The sequence below is a fragment of the Suncus etruscus genome, chromosome 1 (assembly GCF_024139225.1).
Source record: "Suncus etruscus isolate mSunEtr1 chromosome 1, mSunEtr1.pri.cur, whole genome shotgun sequence".
In the NCBI taxonomy this organism is placed as follows: Eukaryota; Metazoa; Chordata; class Mammalia; order Eulipotyphla; family Soricidae; genus Suncus; species Suncus etruscus.
Window position 1 is genome coordinate 179,580,207 of NC_064848.1, and position 12,522 is coordinate 179,592,728.

General features: G+C 35.2%; 1 protein-coding gene across 1 annotated transcript; it reads right to left on the reverse strand.

Moving 5' to 3' along the window:
* Window positions 1-7,170: 7,170 nt before the first annotated feature.
* KIF2B (kinesin family member 2B) lies at window positions 7,171-9,207 on the reverse strand. The gene has a single exon (XM_049771914.1). It carries the CDS (start codon window positions 9,202-9,204, stop codon window positions 7,171-7,173), a length of 2,034 nt encoding a protein of 677 aa, XP_049627871.1. The 5' UTR covers window positions 9,205-9,207.
* Between the last annotated feature and the right edge of the window lie 3,315 nt (window positions 9,208-12,522).

Consider the following 12,522-nt stretch of genomic DNA (forward strand, 5'->3'; position numbering starts at 1 on the left):
ATAAGATATCAATTGAAAGCAAACTTTTATATTTAAACTGAAGATATGACAGTCACGTTCAATGCAGAAACAGATTAAAAAAATGAGACCTTTATCTAAAGTAAAGATAACAGGTGGTCTTGGTAACTGAATTAAGTAAACCTGACATGTTTTCTAAACTCTCCATTTTTGATACTGAAAACTTTTCTTCATGTTGGTGAAAACTACTTCACCAGGAATTTCAAGAAATATCTTCTTAAGGTGTGCTGCAAGGAACAATATGGATCCAGGCCTGCATGTACGCCAACATCTTGAGTCTCTCTTAGTGCCTCATATACATCCCCTGGGGGATGTAGGGGTTATGTGGAATATGCTGAACTGGCCAAAATAAGAGTAGAGGAAAATGATAACATAAATGTAATGTGATACCCAACTAACATCTTTTTACTTCACATTTAAAAAGAAGATAAATTGCTCTTTCACCTCTCTAACTAAAAAGCTATAAAAAAGGAAGGATAATATTTTCCAATAAAATCCCTTTTAAAGACCCCTTTCATGCTGCATAGGAATGTTCCTGATTGCTTTCTTTAATTTTTCTAATAAATATTTTTCTGAGTTTGACCATTTTTACTCATAAACATTCATGGCTAGAGACAAGAACCTACCAAAGTAAGTTATTGCCAACTTATTTAGATGATTTTACTGTTGTGATATGAATCTCTTCAATAAACCATATTATAGTTATATGTGATTAAAGTATTGAGTACAACCTCTCCAAACAAGCAGTTAACATTTTGAGCTCTAAACCTCTCATTTACAAAGATGAAAGGTACAATTTTAATGTGCCATTTAACCATAGAGCAGAGGATTAGTAAAATATCCATAATTTGTATTCACAATAAGAGAAATGCATAACAATTAGATTAAAATACTATGATAAAATATTCTGCAGAACTACATTGAAATAAAGCAAAAATGCATATTAGTAACTAGAATCCAAGGAGGAAATATATTTAAAAGTAAGGTAGAGTTTTGTAGGCCATTAGTATGCATAACAAACTTATTTATATATATGAGTTTAAATATTTTAAGATGGTTGCATTTAGGATACAATAAGAACTAAACTTAAAAAAAGGATAGATACATACTAGCTTATTTCTAAAATCAGCAATGACTACATAAGCAAGTTAAAAAATTCTACAAAACACTCCAAAACTAAAATATGTACAACCAAAGATTGTGATCAGAGGAACAATATAGCTAAACTATGGTTGATCCCTGGCAGCCCCTATGGTCTCTTCAGTACCACTGGGATCTCTGAGTGCAAAGTCAGGAGTAAACTGTGAACACTTCTGGGTCAGGCTCAAGAATAAAAAGAAAAAGAAAATAAACCATATATTTTTACAATAGGGAAAATATTATGCTGGCGAAGACAAGCACACTTAGAATTTATTCTAAGAGGGGCTGAAGCAATAGCAAAACAGTAGGGAGTTTGCCTTGCACACAGCTGACCCAGGACAGACCTCAGATAGAACCCAGGTATCCCATCTGGTCCCCCAAGACAGGAGCGATTTCTGAGCACAGGAGTAACCCCTGAGCCTCACCAGATGTGGCCCAACCTCCCCAAAATTTTTCTTCAAAGAATGCTTAATTTAATTCAATTAATTTAATTTAATGTTTAATTAAATAAAATTGAAGAATTAAAATAAAGCTATATTTTCAATGGAAATATTTAAAATTAAAGTAATCAATTAATAAATTTATATACAACAAAGATATTTAAAAAATAATGAAGTTATTTACATGCATGCTATATGTATGCATAATACATAGTCTACATATTTACATGTAGGCCATTAGTATGCATAACAAACAAACTTATTTATATATATGAGTTTAAATATTTTAAGATGGTTGCATTTAGGATACAATAAGAACTAAACTTAAAAAAAGGATAGATACATACTAGAATTTTTAAGGTGACCAAATAAGGAGGATATAAAATTAGTAGGTAGTTAATACATAGGAGAAATAATGAGCAACAAAATATAAGTCATTAGTATAATGAAGTGAAAAATGAATTAAACACAAGGTCAGAAGTTTAGTACAGGAGTTAAGATGCTTGCCTTGCATGCAAACAATCTATTTGAATCCCAATACAATTTGTGGTCCCTATTACTCCACCAGGAATGACCCCTGAGCACAGAGTCTGAAGTAAGTCATGAGAATCACCAAATGTCATGTCCCAAAGACTCAAAAAAGAATTTTATAACCACAAACCTGGACATATCAGTAATGACTTAGAGAGGAATAAGTGATATACTCTAGCTCTAATTTAAGATTATATTTTAAAAGTAAAATTATTAAAACCATCATTAAATGTAAAGGAACAAAAAATTTAAAGTAAGATAATGTTAAAATATGTACCATAAAATTTTAAAGTGAAAGAAAACATATACTATTATTGGAAAAATGCAGCTTTGTTAGAGAAAATTTTAAGGGGAAGAAGAAAATGCCTGATATACTTTTAATTTGAAAGGAATTTTAACAGCAAAAAATAACATTGAAATTTAAATTATTTATACTTTTATTTTTACTTTAATTTATTTTTATAAAACTTTCATTATAATTTTATTAATTTATTTTTGTTTTGGGGTTCCAGTCTTCTGTATTAAGGGTTTCTTTCTGCTTGTGCTTTGGGATTAAACCCAGGTCAGAGGCATGTAAGGCAAGCTCCCTACATACTATATTACTAACCCTTAGTCAGACTTTAAGAGAAAGTTAATAAATTATGGATCAAAAAATAGAGGTTGTCATATATGTAACCTGAATAACAACTACAGTCAGGTCAGAAGATCTAGAGAAAATATTAGTAACTGAAGATGAAAAGAAGAAATAAAATTAGAAATATATATAACATAAAGAAAATAAAATGGTGAGGATTTTCTATTTATAAAGACAAAGGTAATTTTAAACATAAGTATAAAGTTTAATTTAGTATAAGTTGATCATAGAAATATAGTGCAATTTAATAGAAATATAAAATTAAAATAAACATTGGCATTAAAGATAGTGAGTATATTATATTCCTAATAAAGCTAATTGTTTAATAAATCTGAGATATAAAAATTACTTTGTAAATTGGAATAAGCTTATATCCAACTTGTCTCATGGCATTCATGGCATCCATAAATCATCCCATAAAAATCTCTGGATAAGTTTAGACTTTTAGCCAGTGATTTTCCTCTCAGTAAGCATCTAGGTAATCCCATGACAATATATTCCAAAGGTGGAGAAACCCTGCATCTCATAGGCCAAGGGGATTCCCTTTTGAAATGACCCCAATATTTACTGTGCCTATGCAGGAGGGGAAAAAAAATAAAGAGACAAGAAGCACAAAATAATCTTTTTTTTTCTTTTATCTAGTTTTTTTGATTTCTTTGTTTTGATGTGGATAATGAAGTAGTTATTCATTTTTTTATTTATATATTTACTTTTTCTTTCTTTTCTCTTCTTCCTTTTTGCGCTCTGTCATGTTTTTTTATCTCAAGAATATGGCAATTATGTGGTGCATATCTTTATTGCTGCAGTGCTCACTGGATATTTTATTTGATACTTCTTTTTGAATTGTTGTGGTGTTTCACCTTTTTTTTTCCCCCCTTTGTCTCTCAAACCAAGGATAAGAGCATCTAGAAGGACTCTTCCCATTGTCGGTGTAGTTGATTTTTACCCCATTTTATTACTTTTCTCTTCCTCAAACAAAACCACATAACTTGAACTATTTAGTCCCACCTCCCAATTAGAGGGGAAAGTAATGGAGGTACCAAGACCAAGCAGTTATAAGATCACTAAGTAGTAAACCAGACATAGAGGGGACCACTCATCCTAGCAGCCCCTGGGGTGAGGGTGGAGGATATGGGAGGCAGGATGGGAATGGAAGTGAAGGGAAGACAATTCGGTGATGGGAATTCTCCTGATTCAATGTTAAAATGTACCTGGAATATTACTGTGAACAATATGTAAGTCACTATGATTAAAATAAAAACTATATTAAAATAAGATGCTTGAGAAGTTTTTGCAACTCTGAGTGTAGGTTGTAAAATCCTAATTAAGTACAGGACTGAGGAGAAGCTCTTTTGGAACACATAATATTGAGACCTATGTGCCATGTGTCAAGTATATCAAATATGGTACCCACTTGTACACTGAAAGCAGTATCATATCCATACAATCTTATCTCTGCTTGGCCCAGTTATAAAACTGTTTCAACTGTCAATGACTGTGGATGCATGCAAATAAATTTGAACCCAGGACCTGACTAATAGCACATCAGTAGGACATTTGCTTAGCAAGCAGACAATATAAGAAGGTCCTTGGTTCAACCACCCAGCATTCCATATGGTCCCCCCAGCCATGAGTGATTTCTGAGCACATAGATAGGAGTAACCCCTGAGCGTCAAAGGATGTGGCCCAACAAGAAAAAAAATGCTTAAACCAATAGGAGATCTAGCAATAAATTTTAGAACATATCAAAGAGTATTTTCATAATTTGTGATAAATTAAAATTTGTCAGTGCATTCATTAGATAAGAAATTGATAGATTTAACTCATTAAATGTATACCTTTCTGATAATGAAGATTATAAATGGCAGGGCCGGGCGGTGGTGCTAGAGGTAAGGTGCCTGCCTTGACTGTCTGCACTAGCCTTGGACGGACCGCGGTTCGATCCCCGGTGTCCCATATAGTCCCCTAAGCCAGGAGCAACTTCTGAGCGCATAGCCAGGAGTAACCCCTGAGCTTTACTGGGGGTGGCCCCCCCAAAAAAAAACTAAAAAAAAGAGATTATAAATGGCATTCTACAATCAAAAAGGTATCTGAAACTCTGAATATTAAAGATCTTGTAGATATTACACCAAAGAGAATGGCTAGTCAGTAATTTCATAAAATTTTAAAAATTATTCATCATGAAAAATAGTCATAACATATCTTAATACACTTCATAAGTCATAGTTAGAGTTGAAATATGACAAAATGTATGTAAAATATAGAGGATTGAGGAATTATAAAATGGTGATGCTGTGTAATAATCTATGAAAAACCTACTGTCGTAAGTTGAATATACATATACCACATGTGTAAGCATTTTATCCTTAAGCCAAGATATGCTACAAGGGGTTAAGGTATTTTCCTTGCATGCAGTCAACCCTGGTTTGATTTCCCAACACCCCATAAGGTTCATCAAGCATTTCCAGCAGTGATATCAGAGCAGAAATTTTCATCCACAGGCATATTTAACATATAAATGCACCTAATGATCTGTATTAGAATTTACACTATACAGTTAGTAATCATTTTAAAAGAATAATGTTTTCTATGAATTATATAGATTTACAGTGTATTAGCTATTTATACAAAGAAACAGTATAGGATAAAATAAAAATTTAGGGTCACAATTTTGACAGAACAAGAGTATTTGGTAATCAGATTCACATAAAATACTTTTTCTAGAGTCAAATGTATAATGTTTAGAGCCAGAATATTCCTCTCCTTTGATATAGTGACTAAGAAGGGAATTGAGCAGGAATAAGACTTTTTGTAACACTGGCTTTTTATACCTAGATATATGTAAACACCTGTAAGCATTCATAAAACTTTATAGTTAATATTAACATAATTTACAGCATGAAATGCTTGTTAATAAAAAATACTGATATCAGATTGTTGAAGCCTCTATCACTTGCAGAGATAAAGTAGCAGAGGAAACATACTTAGTGCTTATCAAGTTATAGAATATCAATAGTTATAACAACTGTTATAGAAGTAAGATTAACAGTTAAAGATCAGGTGTATTTTATAATCTTGATTGCTTTACTATTCTTAAGATTTTTCTTCTCTAAGCAATAGTATTGATTTTGTTCTCATTTCCATAGTGATAGAGACCTTAGCTTATGGAACAACAACAAATGAAAATAGTTCATGTCTATCAAAGATGGTATCAGAATTTAGGCACAAATCTTCTGTATTTCATCATACTCCAATAAACTATGTACATTATCTGCTAATCACTATATTCTATTTTGGAATTGCTTTTCTTGAAACCAAATTATCTCCACCTTTTCCAATAGTAGAATATCCTATCACTGGTGAAATTATATTACAATACCTGCATTGAGATTAGATTGCTTTCTTCCCTAAAGAATTGTATTGTGGTTCCTAAACCCATATTTTAACTACTTTACTTTGATTTAAGGGACTGGTATAATCCACTTTCCTTGTAAGGCTTTATAAAATGTATCCCATTCAGGTCTCAACTTTACAGGTTTTCTGACTTGTCCTTACTCTAACTTGATGGGAGAGGGGTTTTACTGTGAATCATACAAGCACAAATGCTGGTAATGAGAAAATATCTTAAAGATACCATAGTGCAAAAAATACATTATGTATATGCAATCCACACACACACACTTTCACTCAGTATTTTTCAACTTCATCTTCATATAAATGCAAAAATATACATACAAAAAAGTAAAAATACAAAAATCTCTCTTAACACTAGGGTCTGACCGTTTCTTAAAGAAAACCCCTTGCCCTTCTCTAATCCCCAGTATGACTATTGCTTAAAAACCACCTAATCTATAAAAACAATGCAACAAAAAATATTCATAAGTGGATATCATTAGATTTACCTTTTTGTGTCTATATTGGTGTGGCCCTAGGCTAGTTCTTTTAACTCGCAGTAGTTTGCCTTCCTAGACCCAAACACACATTTTATCACAGACTCTTCTATAGCAATGTTCCTCAAGCTCTCAGCACTGTTGAGGTTTTCAATCAGATAATTATTAGTTACCTCAGGCTGTCCTGTACCTTGTGGATGCTAACACTATCTCTAGCCTTCTATGCACCATTCATCAGTATCCACTGACCTTCAAAACTCAGGTTTTACCGCTGGGGAAAAAAAATCCAGTTTTCCTTAACATTCCTGATATGTAAAATATTTTCCACTGAGAAGCACTGTCCTACAGAATAAGAACAAACAACATATACAAAGACTGTAAATATACTTTGGATAAGTATATTTTAAGATGTTTTAATCTTTCTAGGAGGATCCATCTACCTAGATAATTTTGATGTTTCCCTTATGATGGGGTACCACAATGCATCCATTTTTGATCTAATCTTTTGTCATTGACTTCACTCTATCTTATGCTTCTTTTGAAGGTCAGTTTGTAATGATTTCAGGTTTTTTCGAATCTTAGTCAGAATACCTATTTTTTCATCCAAAATGAATAATAACTGGGCAATCCAAAACTCAACGTCAGCATTTATCAGATCAGCTGGATTCTGCACACTGCTTTCAGACCACTGACCGGATGTCTTCAATAAAACTCTTGGAACTTGAATAAATGGAGTGGACAATATTCTGTTGTCTTTCGTGTTGTCCTTTGCTTCATTTTGAATACCTGGATTTCTAACGAACTGATCTGTTTGAAGGGACACATCTGCATTTCTGATGTGATTTTGCAACATCTTTGGTACCTCATATCCAACTGGATGGGAACAATGTTGAGGGGGCCTTGAATCTAGAGGTAATTCTTTCACTCTGTTGGCATATCTCAAAGTGTTGAGCGTGTTTTCACAGGAACCCATACCGGGAGAGATAGTAGCAATCATGCAAGTAAATGAGTTCTGACCAATAAAAGAATCCCGGAGCACCTGTGTGAGTTTGCTGGCTCTGAAAGGGGTGTGAGACTTGTTCCTCCCCAAAGCCCGGATGCATTCTTTCAGTGTGAGTAGACTCTTATTAATCTCTGCACCTTCTAGCTGCCTTTTTCGGTTGGCTTTGGCAGTATCTGCTCCTCTTTCATTCCCAGCTAAATCAACGAGGGAAAACTTGCCATGAAGTTTCCCTCCAGATTTGAGGATTATTTGGAACACAGCATGGCTCCTTGATGAGTGAGCATTGACTGATGTCTGTCCAGAAGTCCGGTAATTATTGCCTAATTCCACCAGTTTCAACACATCCTGTACACAACACATTTCCTGTTCCTGTAGCCCAACCACCTGCATTTTCTGATTGCTGTCCTCAAGAACCTGCAGTTTCTTCTTACAGTTTAACAAATCGAAAACCTTGCTCCCATAAATCTCAAAAAAGGTCCCATAGACTCTGAAGTCCAGGCTCTTATAAGTTGAGCTCTGAAGGAGAAGGAAAACATCTTGTGCCACCAGGGCATACATGCCATTTGAAAAATCTTGTTTCCTTCCTGAAAATACTCCACCCATGGTGTGGGTTTTCCCACTACCCGTCTGACCATAGGCAAAGCAAGTGGCCATGCCCCGGCGGAAGATGGATTCCACCAGCGGCTGGGCAGTGAACTGGTACACCAACTCATTGGATGCGGTGTCATCAAAGGCATGATCAAAGCAGAAGGTTTGGTTCTCCAGATAGCGAGTGAGATCCACCCTTTGCTTGGACTCATGTACTATGACCACGTTTTCTGAGAGGATGGTGATGATATCCAAGTCATTCATGTTGGTCTCTCGTTGGTTAAGGGGGCGCTTTCTTACACAGACGCAGATGCGATGGTCTTCCCGAGGCTCCAAGGCAATCAGTTTGTTGCTGTGTAGTTGTCTGCGACACTCTTCTATCATCTCCATGATCTGGTAGTTGGGATTTCCAGAGTTGATATTTAGGGCACGCTGGGCTCGGATTTCTAGCTGCTGCCTTCGGCGGTTCTCCCTCTTGAGTCTCAATTTTTCTATTTCCCGTACACAGGGAGATTTTTTCTGCTTCATCAGCTTAGGTTTGCTGGGAACCCTCACAGATTCGGTTAGGCTCTCCACTGAAGGCATTTCTTTGATTTGGGAAGTCTTTGCAGTCCACTTTGAGACCATACGCTGGTCCCCAGTGGCTGAAGAAGGCACTGAAGACAGGGAAGAGAAGGACCTGGATGAATTGGGTTCTTGGGCAGAGATCAAAGCTGGGTTCAGCAGAAAGATGGTCTCCACGTCAATCCTCTTACCTTTAGTGACACCGTTTTCTATCCACTCTACTGTGACCCAAGAGCTTTCTGGTTTGATCTCCCTAACCATAGCCAGATGGATCTGCCCATTGCTGCGCTGGATAGCCACTTGAATGCCCTCTTGGATGTTCCCGAAGTGTGGAGTCAAGGATGTTCCCAAAGTATGCTGTCTTGGGAGGATGGGAAGACACAATTGGCTGGCCATGGTGAATGATGAGACATACGAGGGCTCGCCTCTGAGTTCTTTGGGATTGGAGCTACAGGCCCTGAGCCCCAGCCAGCCTGAAGCTCTCAGAGCACTGAGAGGTTGAACTGGCTTTTGTGAGCTGGGAGCACAAGGGCGCAGTCTTAGCCCTCTCACGTCACAAAGGAGGGCTGTGGAGCTATTGCATAGTGGTCGGGTGTCTGCCTTGCATGCATCCAGCCTACCCAGGACGGATTCTGGTTCAATTCCTACCATCCTATATGGTCTTCTGAGCCTGCCAGTTGCGATTTCTGAGTCCATATCAGGAGTAAACCCTGAGTGCCTCCGGGTGTGATCCAAAACAAACAAACAAACAAAAACACAAAACAAAATAAAAACAAAGGAGACTGAGGGAAAAGTGGCAGAGTTCAGAGTATTTAGGGTAAGGGTGGAGGACCAGGGAGGCAGATTAAAGTGCTGAGGTAGAATGGATCGTGATCCTAATGTAAAATATTAGGTACAAAGGGAACTAGAATAGAGAAATTGGTCTCTGCCAGTAAATACAGGGATTATAGTGGGGGGAAAAAAACCCAAAAACATTAAGGTCCAAGAGTTATTCGTGCCTAAATTTGGAAACATTCTTACTCAACTGCTCTCTTGATCTCCTCTCTTGAGGCTAAATGCTTTTAGATTGAGCGCCAGAAACAAACATTGTTTTAAAGGTCACAATCCTCCAGAAATCAGCAGGAAAAAATGAAGGTGCAAGCTGTTTGCAAAACACAGCACAGGTTTCTAGAGACATGCCCTCAAAACTATCCTCTTCCCCCTTCAAAATTTGTTTAACAGTTACAATTCAAAGTTATTGATATTTAATGGAAAACTTAAGAAATAACTTAATGAAAAGTGAATTGATAGAAGTGAGCTCTTGTGGTAATCTGCCCATTGTACTTCCTTTGGTACAACACTAGGGTTTGCAAACAAGATGTTTATCACATTTCAAGTGTCTCTGAAAATCATGCAGTAATTTTCATTTTTTGGGGGGGGGTGGGGAGGGAGGGCACACCCAGTGATGCTCAGGGATTACTCCTGACTATGGGCTCAGAAATCATTCCTGGCTCGAAGGACTATATGAGACGCCATGATCCAACCCAGGTCCATCCTGGGTCAGCCGTGTGCAAGGCATTTGCCCTACCGCTGTACTATCGCTCTGGCCCCTGCACTAGGTTCTTGTGGTTCATTTTAGAATATTTTAGTAAATATCTTTTCAAACTCTTTAGTTCTTAAGCTTCAGGCCTCGTTATTCATTATTTTAAGAGAAAGGGAAACATTTGGTGGAAGGAAATAATTCATGTTACTACTCATCTTTACTCTAAGTGTCTATCCTTTAGAAATTAATTTTTAGAGGCACAAATAAAGATCATAGATAGTATAAGGGCTAAGGCACTTTTCTTAGTCAGATCTCTGGCCTCATAATTCCTCAGGCAATACAGCTGTGGCCACGAAGCTCTGAAACTGTTGAAGAGTTGCTGAAGGAGGTATGACCATCAGAGGCAATAGAATGTTTTAACAGACTGGGGTGAGGTACAAAGTTAAGACACCTGGCTTATGAACAGCTGATGCCAGTTGAGTTCCTGACCTGCATATGGTTCCTCAAACATGCCATGCCAGGAGTAATCTTTGAGTCCAGAGACAGGCATATATCCTCAGCAGGCTGAGTGAGGCATAACACGTCCCTTAAAGTAAATAAATATTTTTAGAAATATGTATTTTCACAATACTACATTGTTTTTCTGTAGGACACTTTAATTGTAAAAATACACAAAAATTATTAGCTGTCAGATGATTCAACCTAAGAATTAATGTGATACCTTGAAATAACTTTCTTTCCTACTACCCTCACCCCCACATATTACATTGTGGTTGGGATTGTGATTCTGGCATTGATTTTATTAGAAATACTTAAAAATTTATGCAATTAAAATATTAAAATCTGAACACTAATATACAATATGTGTAAATCTTGGGTGCTTGGTATGTAAAGGATGTTTAGTGATATTTTACTATTGTGGTATGGTCAATGTTTGATAAAGTGTTGAACTCTTAGCATGGAACACTCCTATAAGAAAAATTAAGTAATATCTTGAGAATGAATAACGGAAGGTTTTTAGTTCTGAAAACAATAGAAATTTGAATAGGAACTTCAATTGTTCAATTTAACACTTGCTATTTGTCTAGACATTGATAGGCTTTTTATATACATAGTGTCTTAAAATCTTACATTTTTCACATATAAAAATTATGGTTTATATATCCAGAGGGACACCTTATTAACATCAAAATTAAATTATAGAATTTTATATTTAAGGGTACATTTATATTACTTTTTATATTGTCCTGTTTTAAATATCCTTTAATAACAGTAAATTATACCTTTTTAGAAAAATTTAAGGTTTAAAATATAAATTTTAAAAATGTTCTAAGACAAATGTATGAAAATCTATTATTCACAAAGCCCTTGATGTACCACTAATTCTATAACTTAAAATATATTAAATATATTAAAAATAAGTAGATATTTAAAGCTAAGGTTGATTTATCTTGTATGTATAACATTTATGCATATAATAGGACAGCATTTAGGTTATTTAAGTAACAAGTTTAGAAGTCTTCTCTAACAAAAATCTTTCCATTTTTTATAAACCCTTCCTCCCAAAATTTTTCTTAACTAGAAAATATATGTCATTTACAACTTTATTTGATAAGATATTGAATGGGGAAACAGAAATTAGAACATGCATTATAATGGTTTCAGATAATCCAAAATATCTAAAAACAGAAAAGAGGAAAATTAAACTTTGTTTTGAGTAGTTCTATAGTAATAATGCTTTTAATAATTAAAATGTTTTTCCTTAAAAAATTGTTTCTCCTGCTTTTTCTCCCACAGTAATATTCCTAGTTCCTCAGGCCCCTGGAACAAGTTCTTATTTTACTTTCTATACATGTAATTTAATCATACTGCTCAACTATTATATTACTTTTTTGAAATCTCTTGGATCTATATATATTATATATATTTATATATTACTATTATTTCTATGATTTCCATGATTCTGCCATCATGATAAATTTTACAACAAACAGAATGTTCTTTTGCTCCACTTTCATCTAAAATCCAGCCAATCCTATGCCATATTAATTCATTTTTTAAACAATCAATGCCTATACAGCAATTTTTGCCTTTCCATGATGCTCCTCTGGCAATACATTCAAGACCTTGATGCCTTTCTCTCTTTCTTCAGGTCATTTGCACTTGCAATGCAACTCTATGTTTCATTCCCA